This window comes from Lampetra planeri, chromosome 28 (genome assembly GCF_965212315.1).
Source record: "Lampetra planeri chromosome 28, kcLamPlan1.2.h2, whole genome shotgun sequence".
In the NCBI taxonomy this organism is placed as follows: Eukaryota; Metazoa; Chordata; class Hyperoartia; order Petromyzontiformes; family Petromyzontidae; genus Lampetra; species Lampetra planeri.
In genome coordinates, this window is record NC_136134.1 from 8,197,120 (window position 1) to 8,213,026 (window position 15,907).

The window sequence follows — 15,907 nt, forward strand, 5'->3', positions numbered from 1 at the left end:
ACAGGAAATTAGGCGCCGCATTAAACCAACGCGACCGCTATTGTGTTTATTGTTCATAATAAAGGTTGTATGGGCTATATCGCGTAAATATAAATGTGTCGTTAACCCACCGACACCCGACAGAGCCCAGTTAGTAAGGTTTGTCCACTAAACAAAACCTGCCAATCAGTTGTGACCTCAGCATACCGGTGTGTTGTTAGAGTAAACTCGCAACGTTGACAACTTGAATACGAAGTTTCACTGGTGATCACAACCGGCTTCATCACACCATTTTGCCAGCATTGTGAACAATACTGGTAGCTAAAGCCTGCGTGTTAAACTTGGTGTGTGTGTATTGTTTTTTTTAATTGGGATCACCAAAGCTAGGCCATAATCGGGCTCGATAGTGCATTGTCCCATCCTGCCTTTCCCAAATCTGATTTCTTTCCATCGTAGTGGGCCTCTTGCCGTGAGATAAAGAATCCATTCTTGCGTTAGCGAACGGCCCCATAGAAGACTTCGTAGAACTACTTCTGAGTTCGCTTTAAGGAACCCATTTCTATCCGCACATACTGTGGGGCGGGGGGAAATGCATTTTCCTACCCCCCCCCCCCCTAATAATAACTGTTGCCACACACTGACCGATCGATATACTTTTAATGTATAAGCTTTAGTTTGACATGCATATTGTCTGCAGCAGATGCAGTGGCCTGTGCAAAAAAAAACGAACGCTGAATACAGCTATTCGATGGGCGTCGCAGCCTTGTACATATGTATGTTTGTTGAACTTCTTTCGCACCGTGCGTAGCCCGACCGTGCCGATCGGAGGTTCCGATGCGGTGTACGTACGTGGAACTTCTTTCACGCCGTGCGTGTGCGAGACAGCCAGAGCGGAACGCACGACAGACAAGCGTTTGGACCGCGTCGTCGCTCGTTCGGTCGAGTGTTTAAAAACCCCTCAGGGAGTACGCGTGGGGGAATGGCGGCGGGCAGCGCCCCGTTGCTCGGCGCCTTTACCTGCAGGTGTAGCGCTCCTTGCCCTTGCGCAGGAGGCTGTCGGGCAGGCTGGGAGGCGGCTGGCGGAATCCGAACGCGTGCGGTGGCGGCGGCTGCTGCTGCATGTGACCGCTTCCACCGTCCAGCTTCATGGCGCTGTAGCCTTCCAGTTTGTCGGCCATGTTCTCCATGGCCGCCATCTGGCGGGCGGGAAACCCACGGGAGGGGGACGGAGAAGCGACAGGGAAGAAGTCGGATTTCTGTTTTGTTTGGTCGTCGTCGTCGTTACAACACCATGGCGCCACCGGTCCCCCTCGTCGTGTCGTTTTTGTGTTGCCCAATAGTCCCAATGCAGAATCGGAATCTTTCTTTGGACTGGAAGGAAATCTCATGAATTACGAAGCTCTCTTTCGCAGATGTCCGGGCAGGGGCGGATCAGAAAGTTACAACAAACGATACAAAAATCGATAGGAGTGCTAGCAAGTCGCTAGCAATAAATAAATATAAATAAACTGCATGAGTGCGTCAATTGCTGCCACTTTTTCTACACCAAATGCAAGCTTGGGCAAGGTGGCAAAACGAAAACAGTCTCAGACCAAGACAACACACAGGCCCTCAATAAAATGACACGTTTAAATTGGTTAAGGATCAAGGCTGCAAATCACATTGGCAAATGTTCTATCCAGCACGAATCTTCTGCTTCAGGATATTTTTTTAAGGAATATTTTGGATTTTCAGGGAGGATGCGATTGAAGTATAAAGTATATTTTAGACTCTTGGTGTGGCTTTCCAGGGTAAATAAGTAAATAATAACACAATGATGGGCATTCGTTAAGCACAAATGCTCATTGTCATCACATTTGATTTTATTATAATGTGCAACTCACAAGGCAGCCCTTACTGTAATCCCAAAGCAACTTCAGTGATTGTATAAATACCAGACCAAAACATCTGTTTGTTATCTATGTATAAATATTCGTGAATCTTACGACCATACAATAAAATGTACTTTTATCTATATAGTCGTAAGATGTAACAAAAAAGATGGGTTTTTAAAGAATGCATCTATAAATATGCATCCATAAAACGTGCATTTCTTTCATTTATATCTGACAATATAGATGAAAGTAATTTTTCTTGTACAGACGTGAGATACACACTATTTTTAGTCGTATATTTCTTTGATCACTGACGTTGCTGTGAGATTAGACAATGAGGGTTATCTTGTGAGTTTCATGGTTATTTCTTTTTTATACGTATGTATAAAAATACATTTTCGCTATTAAATACTGTTTCAAAGCATCAGATCAAAATGAGGGGATGGTTGGTGGGCGGGGGGCAGTTGGTGAGTGGGGGGGACGGTTTGTGGGCAGGGGGGGGTTGGTGGGTGGGGGGAGTTGGTGGGTGGGGGGGGGGGGTTGGTGGGCGGGGGGGGTTTGGTGGGCGGGGGGGGTTCGGTGGGCGGGGAAGAAGTTGGTGGGTGGGGGGGAGTTGGTGGGCGGGGGGGGTTTGGTGGGCGGGGGGGGTTTGGTGGGCGGGGGGGGGTTTGGTGGGCGGGGGGGGTTTGGTGGGCGGGGGGGGTTTGGTGGGCGGGGGGGGGTTGGTGGGCGGGGGGGGGTTGGTGGGCGGGGGGGGTTTGGTGGGCAGGGAGGGTTGGTGGGCGTGGGGGGGTGGGGGCTAAACGTGATCTCCCGCTCTCGGCGGCGACCGCCCGACCACAGATTCGTGGGCCCCCGACAAATAAAGACGGGAAGCGCTTGACGATGGCGCGCATTGTTTCCCGGCGCACGAGACCGCCCCGCCGGCATTGTTGTCGGAACAATAAACGACGGCGACGATGCCGCCGACGACGACGAGCGGGTAGATTCGTCTCGGTGGCGTTTTCTCCCGAAATCCGAAAAACAAGCGCGGCCCGTCCGATCGGCGTCCCCAATTTGTTCGAGATAATGAAAAGAATGCTCTGCCGTTTACGTCGCCCCGAGTCTTAACTGATGGACGATTGTCGGTAGCGTCGCGCCTTGTTTATTAAATTAACGCTGACCCCCCCCCCCCCCCACCAGCAACTCCCTTCCACGAATTGAATCGCGGCTTTCTGCGCTGCGTTGGTGCTGCTGCTGCAGCTTTGTGTGTTTTGCGTCGCGCGTGTACATGTTTCGCTTTTCAGACGAAGAGTCGCATTTTTGGAAAACATGTGGGTCAAGCCCATCCTTAATAAACCCCAAAACAGCCGTAATAGGTATATATTACACACCTACATGGAAAGAGCTGAGAATTTGCAATCGGATTGCTTTGACAGCGGGCAATTTAACTCAATCGCCCTAAACTTTTACCGTTTGCCATTACAGTATCCTGTAATGTATCTTAAATGCCATTATTACGAGATGTCAACTGTGGCTTTCCAATGGAAATACTGTGCCCTTGCCATGAGAATGTGGCATTTTGACTACTGGCTCAAATTGTTCAATATATGAAATTTCTATTTTGAGGATGAAGACTACAATATTTATATTTGACAGGGGGACAACCCTCATGTCGCCAAGTAGCCTCAGTGTCTTGAAGCCCCAAGAATCCAAAATGAATCTCAGCCCCCCGCAACAGTTGGGTACTGTCTTGATTTGAAGCTTTCGTGACTGCAGGAATTCCTACTCTTTGGTTCTTTCTGTAAAGTCACGTTAATAACTATTATAAGAGTATAGTTGGGTACTGCACAAAGGCAAAGAGGTCATCCTATAGCCTGAACAGACTGTTGGGGCACGTGCTGTTGTCGAGCACCTATGAAGGCCCACACGGCACACGGGGGGGTGATGTGACCAGCACCACACCAGGCCACCTTATTTCTCCCCAGCACCGCAAGAGATTATTTTAAATCGTGCGTCGACCAGGGGGGAGGCCGAAGACTCGTTCAGATGATCATCGCCGATGTCGAGAACGGTGAAGGCACGAACTCGGGATGTTAGCGCCAACGTTGGCCCGATGTCGCGTGTTTAATGGGGGGGGGGGGGGGGCGAGCGACCAGTGCGGTGAAGTATGGCGTTGTGCCCCCCGGGGCGGTTGCGCCGTGGCACTGTGGCAATAAACGCACCTGCGGGTGGAAGAGCAGGCTCGGGATTGGCCTCATGTATTTCTCCTTCAGAGAGGACATGGGGTCGTCCATTTTCCTCTTCTCCACCCTGGAAATGAAAGCCGGTCAGGTACGGGGAGCGCCTTCAAACGAAACGGCAGAACAGAGCGAGACGGCCGGGGGTGCTCGGGCGAGCGAGCGAGCGAGCGCGAAAACATTGGCACAGGGGCGATCCATTTGTAGACGCCCCGCGGATCTGTACTCGAAAACGTTCGCGTCGAGTTTTCAAAGCGGCACTCGACAGATGAGCGATGGGAAAGCTCGCGCGGACGCGTGCACAACATTTCCCTCTGTCGCGCAGCAATGCCGACAGCCGCGTTTGCACACGTTTCAATGTGCGTGTGCACATACGAGGGTGATCCGTTTTAACACGTAGGAGGCTTTCGCGAACCCGATATTATCCATAAGGGATTTTTTTTCGTGTTAGATCGCGTAAGGGGCCGTCCATAAATGACGTCACGCGATTTTGGACGATTTTTGACCCCCCCCCCCCCCCTTCGTCACACGGGGTCAGAAAACATTTATTAAAAAGTCTATTTGATTAAGTAGAACGTGTTGTCTATATTTATTTAAAGTTGCCCATTTTGATGTGACGTTAGATTTATCAAACCCCCCCCCCCCTCGTCACACATCGTCACAAATGTCTGACCCCCCCCCCCAGGTGCGTGACGTCATTTATGGACGGCCAATAAATATATTAATGTGTCGCTAAACCCGCCACCACCCGACACAGCCAATTGGTAAAGTTTGTCTGGCGACAGCCAGTTGTAATCACTGGCGAAACGTCGTACTCCGATTGTAAATGTTGCGGGTTTACTCTCCAACGTACCGGTGTGCTGTACTAGTTATGCATTGGCATGTTCTGTTAACGTAACAAACCTTACTAATTGGCTGTGTCGGGTGGTGGTGGTGGGTTTAACGACACATTTATATTTACGCGATCTAACCCATAAAAAACTATGATGGACAAGGTAATTCATTTGCACTGATTCAAATGCCACTTTCAAGTCTACCCAACGGCTGATTTTAATATTGCTAAAGGGATGGCTCCGTATCTTGTGGCGTTTCTTACAAATTATATTCGCGGCGTATCTACAAATGGATCGGCCTGTGTACGCACTAGCATATCAATATATTACACACGAACATGGATTCATTCGCAAATATTGTCGGCCAGATGTAAACCTCTGCAAAGAAGAGTTGCGTGTACTCCACAGAGGTAGGCAGGTAGGTCAGTAGTTGGGTTTGTGGGTGGGTTTGATGGGTGAGCAGGTGAGGGAGGAGGGTGTGCGAGTGTGCAGGTGGGTAGGTAGGTTCTTATTTTGCGAGATTATACACACACCTCAGTAGGCCGCACCTGTATATAGGGTCAAGAAAGAAGGGGTTGAGATGAGCAAAGGGAATTGACGAACGCTGATGCATCTGCTGCTGCTGCTGCTGATGATGCTGCTGTTGTAGCTGCTGCTGATGCTGCTGTTGTTGCTGCTGCTGCTGGTGATGATGGTGCTGCTGCTGCTGCTGGTGATGATGATGGTGCTGCTGCTGCTGATGATGGTGCTGCTGCTGGTGGTGGTGATGGTGCTGCGACCGCTGGTGGCGCACGTGACCGGGCGCGTGCCCGACTTTGGGCGCGTCGCTCGGCAGCTTTTGCTTGCCGCCTCCGAACATGTGGTTGAGGCTCTTCCTGGCCACCTCCGACGAGGAGGAAGACGACGAGGAGGAGGCCACGGCCGCGGCCGCAGCGGCCGCCGAGTGCGGGAGCATCGGGTGCGGGGGCAGGCAGCAGCCCCCCTGCGCTCCCCTCGTCCGTCCGCCGGTGCTGAGGTCGAGCGGCTGGTCGTCCCGCTGGTGTGCGGCGGGGGGCCGCGCCGGCGCCGACTTCGAGGCCGGCGTAGGCGGCTGCCTGGCCTCTTCCTTGCGCTTGGCCGCCACGCTCAGGTCGAAGGGCGAGCCGGCATCGGCCTCCGGCGGCGCGCTCTTGCCGTGCGCCTTCTCGGTGGGGGACGGCGACTTGGGCTCCGTCTTGACGACGACGGCGGGCGGAGGAGGGGCGGCGGCGGGGGCGACGGCGGCGGCCGCCTTGGGCTCGGAAATGGGGAACACGGGATGCGGCAGCGGCGACACGAAGGGGAACGAGAACATGGGCGTGTAGGGGAAGGCTCGGAGCTGCTTCTCCGGCATGCCCATGAACCCGGGGCCGAAGTACTTCTCCGCTATCGAAGCGATCGCCTTGATCGAGTCGTTGGTCGAGTCGGACCCATTGTTGTCGTCCGCCGGCGGCGGCAAGAACGCCAGGTGATTGTTCTGCGGCATTCTGGCCGCCGCCGAGCTGCCGGCGCCGCCCCCGCCGCCGCCATTGGTGAGGGCGTGCGAGTCCCCCTGCTTGGAGCCCTGCGCGCCATTCACGGGGTTCTTCCTCTTGGTCTTCTCCTTGTCGCTGTCGCTGTCCGCCTCCGAGCCGGTGCTCGTCTCCAGGTCGTCGCTGCCCATGGGCGTGCTGGTGGCCTCTAGGTCGGAGCCGTCCGACACCTCGCTGCCCTTGTCGTTGAGCTTCTCGCCGGGGGACCTCTCCGTCCTGCCGACGCCGCCGCCGCCGTCGCCGCCGCCGCGCTCCTCGGAGCGAGCGTGCTGCGGGCGTACGGGGGCCGCGAGCAGAGCGGACGACACGCCGCTGCGGTGGTGGTGGTGCGAGGGTGCCATCGACAGCCCCGCCGCCGAGGCGGCCGCGCCCGGGTGGAGCATGGCGTGCGCCACGGGCGCCGCCAGCTTGGCCGCGTCGCCGCCTGCCTGCGCCTGCATCATGGCGCCCGTCGGCGGGAGCATGGGCGGCCGGGCGTAGAGGGGCGACGGGAAGAGGCCGGCGAAGCTCTGCGCCAGCGAGAAGCTCGGCTGCATGCTGCCAGCGCCCGGGAAGCCCGGCAGCCCCGAGTGGTGGTGGTGGTGGTGGTGGCGGCTAGGCCCGAAGTAGCTGTTGAGGGAGGGCGACACGCCGTGGTTCCTGAGCATGGCCGACGCGGCCTTGTCGAGGGACGGGCCGAGCGACGAACCCTGCGGGAAGATGGCGGCGGCGGCGGCCGCGGCGGCGGCGGCCGACATGGCGAAGTGATTCTTCCCCTCGCAGAAGCGCCGGTGCTTATTGAGCGACGAGGTGGTGCTAAAGAGCTGCCCGCAGTCCTTGCACTTGATCTGCGTGCGGCAGTCGGCGTGCATGCGCTTGTGCCGGCACAGGTTCGAGAACTGCGTGTAGGACTTGTGGCAAACTTCGCCTGCACGGGGGGAGAGAGACGGGGTCGGCGGGCGGGGGGGGGGGGAGCAGAGCGAAAGCACAGGGATGAGCGGCTGGCCCCCAGATAGCGGTGAAATTAAATGAAAGTGCGTACTTGTTGCTCCCCGCCTTTTTATTTTTCGCCTGGCTCTTGCAGCATGCACAGCTCTGAAAATAGAGCCCAGCGGGCTCATTGGGCCCTTCCTGTTGACAAAAAATGAAATCTAAAATCTGTGAGCACCACCTTGGCGCCGAGCGACTTTGCAAGACAAAACTGAAATGCATCGGCCTCGGTGCGTTTAACGGCCGTGCTCAGCAAGAACAATACCAACAAGAAGAATACGCCGCGGCGACAATCCGCGTGAACGCGGAATGCCGCGGCCGTCGCCGTTTGCTTGCCGCGGTGGTGAGGCTTACACGTGAAAGGCTTGACGCTGCTGTGGATGTGCTTGTGCTGCTTGAGGCCGGACGAGGTGGCGAACGTCTTGCCGCACTCGGGGCAGGCGTGCGCGCGCGCCCCCACGTGCTGCGAGCGGATGTGGCGCTGCAGGTTGCTGGGGTCCGTGAAAACCTGGCGGTGGTGGGGGGGGGGGGAGAAATACAGTTTCAAAAGTTACCAAAGCCTTCAGCGGGCGAGAGTTTTCGTTTGTTATTCGTCGGCGATGTTTGTTGTTGACGGCGACAGCTCTGCGCTTGGGTCCGTGCCCACCCGTGCCCGGGCCGTCTCGTGGGGTGCAGTGCAGCGTCGCCCCTCCTTCCTGACCACAATGCTTTGTTTGCAAAAGCGCAGTTCCTCCCGCGTCGAGCCCGCGTTGTGCAACGCGGAATACAAACGTCGTTACACATTTGCCCCGAAAGTTACAATATGTAACGGGCGACGTCTAAGCAAATTGCGCGTCTTCAAAGTGAGTTTTCTTTTTTGTATATAAATGGAGCATTGCACAGTTGTGGCGCAGAAACGGAAGCATTTGTAAGAAAATGAGACGGGACAAATGTGCTGTGAAGAAGGGACTTTGGTCATCGTTTTTTCTTTGCTACCAGTCAACCCTCGAATTCCTTCCATGGTCATCTTTACTCTCTGCTTCCCTGGGATCCAGTTCAAGAATTAACTGGTTTGGTTGTCATCCGTGCATTGCACACTCTGATGGCAGTCACAGATATACAGGGTGTTTAAAAAAAATGCTAACACTTACATGGGACTATCGGTATTGGTGCAAATTCTCAGAAGAGTTAACGAAACATTTGAAGCACCCTGTATTTGTGCTACGGAGATTTGTGAAATTTGGGGAAGTCACTGTATGGGGAAATATAATTGAACAGAGAATTGACTAAGGCTATGGAAGCAGTGAGATTGTATTTGGAAGTGACAAAGCAAAGCAACGCCATTGGCATCAGCCAGAAGCTTATATTAATCAAGGAAGAACGTGAGCTGCTGCATCCAGTTCCTGAAGAAGCTTCCAGCACGTGCAGCAAAACGTCGGACATTGTGCCGAACAACACACGGCACAACGCGAAAACACGCGCGAGAGATCTACGGCCCAACTGCGTAAAACTTCTGCAGTAGGAAAGTGCACAAGTGTTATAATATCCCTGGACATCGCAATCATAATAATTTGCATTGTTTATCGAGGAATGCCTCACCGAGTCTCAAGACTCTCTGTCAGGAGGGTCCTGCCACATTGGGTTGTTGGCCAATTCAACTGATGAGTATTTGACCTGTGGGAGGAAATCATATTCCCCCCTTTCCCCCCCCTCTACTTCACCAACCCACATTTACTAAAGTGGTGAAGTATGGTCAAAACCCCCCATGATGTCATGCCATTGGGGAGGTCTTAATTCAAAAGTGGATAGCCAAGACGCTTTATAATTGCTATCATTATATCAATAGTACAAGTACATGACTTACAAATACTCCTCGAACATTAGCTTGGAACACCATTCATCACACATTTTTACACACTCTATTACACTTGCAATGAAACATTTCTTTCGCAATCATCGCGGTAACGAGAGGCAGTTTTTCATCGCTGCAGACGCGTGCGCGCGTGTTTGTTTGCCGCGATCGGGAAAAATCAACGGTGCAGTGCACACGTGCCGTATCCTGCACCAGCTGGGCTGAAATCAAAAGAGTGTTTTAATTTCAGTTCGCATAAGTGGGACCACTGTCGCCAGCTGATTAATGTAGTGAAATCAAATATGTATCGACGTCCCTTGCTACCGCCGCTATTATTATTTGTACTTCATTCATCTCCTCCGACAGAGTGGGACAGGGGGAGTGGAGGAGGAGGGCGGGGGGTTGAACCTTTTCAAACAGCCGCGAGTCGTCGAATAGCGAAAAAAAAAAATTCAAAGCTTCGAGTACTTTCTCGAGTGGCCGTTTTATTTATTTCATTTGACAGCTGCGGGCGTCCCTCCCCACACCATGGCCATCATGTGTCCCCCTCGAGCCCGAAACCAGCCGTGACTAAGGAGCGAGTCTGCCCGGGCCCCTCGAGCGAAAGCGTTCTCACGCTCTTCACCGGGCGAGCAGCGAGCGACTCGTCCTGTCATCGTCGTTATTAATCTCGCCACTCTCCTCCGTGTTCTGACTCGATGCAGAGTGGGCACCCAGCTCACAGTGGAGTACTATTTATAATTATAAAAAAAAAATCTCCCAGGAAAGGCCCACCTGTGCTATCGAGCGCTTTTTTCAGAGGCGACCACACGTGGAAATTTATAGCGGCCAAAATATGATCAATACATGTTGATTCTAAACTTGGAGGAAAAAAACAGAGGACCCGGAGAAAAATCCACGTGACCACGGAGAGAGATACGCAAAATTCCAAATATGCAGGTATCAGGGTCGGGATCAAACCCATGACCTCCTGCATAAAAGGCGAAGGGAGTAAACATCTCGCCACCGCTGTGAGATGAACGAAATCACAAACGAATAATAATAGAGTAGATTATTTGGTGACGCTGCTGCATTGGCAAGTGGTGCACAAGTAGAATTAAAAACAAAAAATTCAACAATTCGTCAATAACACGATGGCCTTAAAATGAAAAGGTATATAATAGGTGACGTTTCGGGCAATGGGCCTTCTTCACATCACACATGGAGGCCAGAGATAGAATGAACAAGAAAGGAAAAGGAGATCCCATGTTGTAGAGTGAATAAGAGATGGAGACAGCACTTTGCATACAATGGGGCCTGATAAGAAATAAATTTGAAAAACAAAAATGTCTTGATTAACATAAGTTATGCAATTCCTGGGTTCAATTTCATTTCAACGGAATTATAAATTCCCACAATGCACTTGGGGATGAAAATAATAATAAGGAACGACGTGGATGTGCGTTTTATTTTACTGCATTTAATATGCTGGCGAAAGTGGACCAACTCTCAGTTTTGAAATAATAAAATATTTTGATTTTAACACAGCTGGCGGAGAAGGAAGAGGGCGCCATACATTGTTAAACTTCACCGCAGTAAACAGTCTGTACCAAGTGACTAATTGCCTCACATTACCGCGATGATTACAAAATGTTTCATTGCAATAATGTCCGCTGTGGAGTTCCGCATATTAAAAACGAGCGATGGTTACATTCGTGCAATGTGACGCTGGGCTTATTTAGGCGGTCAACTTGCGCCGCGCGGCTTCCTGCACTTTGATGCGCGTCGCAGCGTCGCGAAGAGCAAGACGCGTTCGGACGCGGAGCGTCGTTTGCGAGCGGCGCACGGAGGAGGCGGAGTTGGGGTCGGTAGGGCGGGGGAAAGGGGGTGAGAGGGGGGAGCGGTGGTTCATCTCGGGGTCACGACCGAAGCTGTGGTCCATCGAGCAGGTGCAAAAGGTCAAGAGCCCTCTTCAACTGTCGGCCCTCCATTCCACCGCCTTTTGTGTTGGCGTGTGTGAAGATGCTCGCTGTTCACACCACGGCAACTCGACATTTGACGATCCATTTAAGGAGAAAGGAATAATAATAATAATGATTTGCAGCTTTTGTCAGTCTACTCGTGGGTTAAGGCCATGCTGGGTCGTGGGGGTTGTTTTGACTGTACTTCACCACGCCGGTTGGTGAAACGGGGCGGGCCAGGACCAGTTCAGCTGTCACTTGCCATTGATGTTAGCCGTGGTCGGGAAGCGATCTTGGGATTCGGCGAGTTTTATACGCGGAGTGCGCCAACACCAGCAGTCCGTTAATGGGACACTAAACATGTTGTGGTGATGACAGCATCGTACATCGTCAAGCAGGACTCGCCTGAAGAAAGCCTTCAAGCTCGCTTGCAATAGTTCGGGTCTGGCAATCGTTTTTAATTCACGCATTCGGACAATTGGGGACAGTTCCGGCTCGGTTGCTGTTAGAACGAAAAACAAAATGAAAACTCACCACTACCTTGTCACAGTTTTCGCATTCGTAGCGCTTGTTGATATCGTGCGACATCTGGTGCCTGATGAGGTTCGACTTCCAGTTGAACGCCTTGGGACACTGATCGCACTTGTACTCCCGCTCCTCCGTGTGCATCTGCATGTGCTGCTCCAGCCTGGGACGGGGGGGCCGCCGACAGGAGAAAAAAAAAACCCGCCATGAGCCGAAGCGATAAAAACGTTGCCGCACCGCTGCGGGATTGCGCTGGCTGCTGGGTTAATCCGAATTCTAAACTAAGCTATAAAAACTAAACAATTATTTTTTTCAAGCTATATACACTCTTTTTTAGAAGTGACCTGGCCACAAATGATAGCTCAACAAAGTGGCTTATCAAGTGGACATTTATAGCAGCCAAAAACTCTGAATGCACATTGATTCTAAATGTATAGGGAAAACCCGGACAAAAATCCACGCGATCACGGGGAGAACACGCAAACTCCAAATATACAGGGGTCAGGGTCAGGATCGAACCCATGACCTCCTGTATACCAGGCAAGGTAGTTAACATCTCGCCACCGTGCCACCCTCATCCAGTTGGCCAGGCAGTTCACGAGCCAGCACTGCTGAGATATTCTGGGTTTGAATATGGGTTTCAGCCTGCCGTGTTTTAAACCGGGTTCTCAAGCGTATGAGGACTGATTGTCCCAGCATGTTTACAAATGACTGGCAACTATTTTTTTCGAATCGATTGTGTAAATAACCACTTTTCTGGTGGCAAGGGAGCCTGGCACTGAGACCAAGACCACATTGCATCTCCGCTGAAAATCGATTACATTTGCAAAAAGGCCCCGGCTATCCAGATTGCCTTGGATCAGACTGGTTGAGTGGCAATGGTCAATTTGGAACGGTGATTTGACGCCCATTGGGTACGCTGTAATCGCACAGCGGCTTAATTTCAGCTGGATCTGGCCCAGGGTCTTCCACCCGTAAAATATTTCCACACCCGGCACACCACATCCATCATATCGTCTCGCTACGGCTGCGTCTACGAGTCACGTGCCTATTTGCGCGAGTGCGCGAGTGAGCGCGTGCGTGCTCACAGGTACGCGTTGGGGTAGATGCGTTCGCACTCCTTGCACTCGTGCAGGGGGCCCTCGTTAGCCGAGCGTTCGGCCGCGGCGGCGGCGGCGGCGATGCGGTAGTCGTCGTGAAGCGCGGGGTACGCGGACGCAGGCGGCGTTCCGCCCGCGAGGCCGGCGGAGGCCAGGCCGTCGCTGCTGTCGCTTGCCGAGCTGCCGCCGCCGCCGCCGCAGCCCAGGATGCAGCCGAACTGCTGGTGTTGCTTGAGGATCGTGTCGGACGGGCACAGCTCCTTGCAGTTGCCGCAGCGCAGCTGGTGCTCGTCTGCCACGCGCCGGGGCAAAGCGGGAGTCCTAGGTTAAGCTCGATCGTCGTCGGCCGTAGCGCGGTGCTTGAGCGCGTTGGAAATTTTTTGTCGTTGCCCTCTTTTGCTTTTTCTAAAGCGCCAACGCAACGAACTTTGCGTGAGCGGCGTACCGACTGTGCTCAATCTGGTTGGGGGATTGGTGCATTGTGGATGTCCCTTGGGTCACACGTTCCATGGCTGGACTTTAGTGAGTTGATGTTGGTGGAGGGAGAAAGAGATGAGTTTGTACCAATCTCATAGGGTAGTCTTTGCTTGAGCCATGATGATAATGATGATATCTGTTAGGATTACGACAAAGATGATGAGGAAAATTCAAGACTAGTTTTTAGCACGCTTGGCTACTTATGGTTAGCATGGTAGGCGAAGTATGGTGCGAAAGAAGTTCTACTATTAAATGCGTTAACATTACTTTGTGTTACCTGGAACTTAACGTTTTATGTTAATGTTCATATCTGTAAACCTTTGTTCTTGATATTTGAATCCACGTATTTCTGTGCTATAAAAGGTTCAGGTGCAGCACTGTAAATAATTATCTCATGCCACTGCTGGCAAATGGATATCTTCTACAGTGATTGGACGTCTTGTAAGAGGTAATAATATAATACTAATAATAAACTCACATTTTCTACAGCGCAATTCCCGAAATGCCTCAAAGCGCTTAACATGTGTTTGTTTGTAAGCCTTTAGAAACACGTGGTTGTTAAGGTGCAATTTAGGAGATGCCCACAGTTCTGTGCCATTGCATTGCTGCCCTCACATTTGTGACCCCCCCCAACTTGACTCTTCATATTCTTAGGTTTTTTCGGTAAAGTCACGTAGGTAAAAAAATTAAAATTAATAAAAGTAAAATAAAATAAAAATCACGACGTTTCGGAGGCAACACAAGCTTCCGTCTTCAGGTGGAAGCTTGTGTTGCCTCCGAAACGAATATAAAAGAATATGAATCCTTGCAGTCACGAAAGCTTCCAATCTAGAATTGACTCTTCATCTCCAATTGGTCCAAAATATTTCCTCCTGCTCACGATGGGCTGCTCGGTGATACGCCGCCCTCCCATAACATTTCAAAACCTAGAAGTTACAGCGGCCATTTCCCACAGGGCCGGTCCCACGCTGCACGTTCTGCTCTCGTTTTAATGACCGACGGTCTGGCTGGCCGCTCCGTTGCTGCGTCCCTAAATCTGATAACGCGTTGCCCTTTTCGCACAATGGTGGCGGACCTCCACCTCGTCGCCACATTGTCGCGTTCACCTTGGCCCCATGATGTTGTCCCGACTGACCGACGCGGCCCCCCCTCCACCATTGGCCACACGGCTTGCCAGCACAATCGGGGATACACCCACGGGTTTTTTCAATTCCTGCCTCTCTCTCCGCTGGCTCTCGCACGGCCTGGGGCTCGCGGAATACACAATGGTCGCATGGCACGTGAGACTGAGACGCGCCCACACCTACGCGCACGCGACGGGAGCGGGCGGGGGGGGTGCGGTCGCTGGGAAGGCGTGCCGCCCACACAAATTGGGGATCCCACCCCCTCAAACTGAATTAGACGGCCTGACCCAGATGCCCCAGGTGGGCGTCAGCGGAGATGGGTGGAGGTGTGGAGTTCCCACCAGAGGTGCAACTGCCTATTTCAACGGGGGTGGTATGCAAGATAGCGCTGTGGGCCCCCCCCCCCACCCCCACTCCTTTCTCCCGAATCACTTTTACTGAAATGGCTACGGATGTTTTAACCCGTACGCTATAACTGTGTAGGACTTTAGCTGCACAGTGCATTGGGTTTAGAGGGAGGCAGTCGCACGGCGACCGTATTAATGAAAGACATTGAAAGGCGCAATGCTCGCGGTTAACTTATCGTGCGTCTTGCTTTCACGCCGGCCCCATCAGTCTACGATTTCCTCAAAGGCGGCGGATCGCGCAACTTTATTCTGCTCTATTGATACGACGAGAGCCACAGATGCGTGAATCGCGCTTGGTCCACGGAAGACCTCGGGTAATTTTTCGTGAACACATTTTTTTTTTAAATGAATTTTGTTCACATTTGTTCACTTGTTTTATCCGTTGATTCGGGGGGCCCCCTTTGTGTCGCATAATGCTGCCACGTGCCACCACCCCACCGCCCCCCCCCCCCCACACCCCACCCCATAGTTGCACCCCTGGTTCCCACCTCTCCCGGAGATACAAAGCGATCTGGGAAATATCACGGGGAAGATGAACGTGGGAAATTGGTGGCGAAGGCGGCGGCGGTTGCGGTGGGAAGATCGGGGGAGGTGCCGTGACCACGGTGCAACATGGGGACCCGCAGCGGTGGCGTTGGTGAACGATCGGAGGGGCGGCGGCGGCCGTGGTGGTGAGTTTGCGGTGCATGGGAAGTTACGAGCGCGCGAGGGTAAAAGCGGGTACCATCAGAAATCCCACCCTGGGACAGGGGCTCGGTGCTGGGTGCCATTGCCTGATGCTCTACGCCTTCCTCCTGCATGCACAGCAGCAGCTCCTCGCCAGCCTCGATGTCCCTGATCGCCTTGTAGTAAACCTGCACGGGCACACACGGCGGCGGCCACCGCAAACACCGCGCGTCATTTACGCGACGGGAGGGTCGGAGGTCCCCGAGTTATTACCGGGCGGGGGGCGGCCCGACGGCCGGCCGGCGGCAATCTGCGTCGTTATTAATGCGGTTGCGTTGCTCCCTCGGCCCCGACACCTTCGCCACGCCTGCTGCTGCCACCGCCGCTGCCTGCGAGGTGGGCGGTGGGGGGGG

General features: G+C 53.0%; 1 protein-coding gene across 4 annotated transcripts in view; it reads right to left on the minus strand.

The window, feature by feature from the left end:
- The window catches only part of MECOM (MDS1 and EVI1 complex locus), a 318,166-nt gene that overhangs the window by 23,279 nt on the left and 278,980 nt on the right, over positions 1-15,907 (minus strand). The window contains exons 5-11 of one of the 4 annotated variants that reach the window (XM_078607787.1): positions 15,553-15,682; positions 12,809-13,112; positions 11,736-11,883; positions 7,779-7,932; positions 5,454-7,362; positions 4,058-4,145; positions 997-1,175 (exon numbers count right to left, since the gene is read on the minus strand). In XM_078607787.1, the coding sequence (XP_078463913.1) occupies positions 997-1,175; positions 4,058-4,145; positions 5,454-7,362; positions 7,779-7,932; positions 11,736-11,883; positions 12,809-13,112; positions 15,553-15,682 (2,912 nt within the window). Of the gene's footprint in view, positions 1-996; positions 1,176-4,057; positions 4,146-5,438; positions 7,363-7,778; positions 7,933-11,729; positions 11,884-12,808; positions 13,113-15,552; positions 15,683-15,907 lie in introns of all 4 variants that reach the window. The other 3 variants (XM_078607785.1, XM_078607786.1, XM_078607784.1) reach the window with 3 other exon arrangements.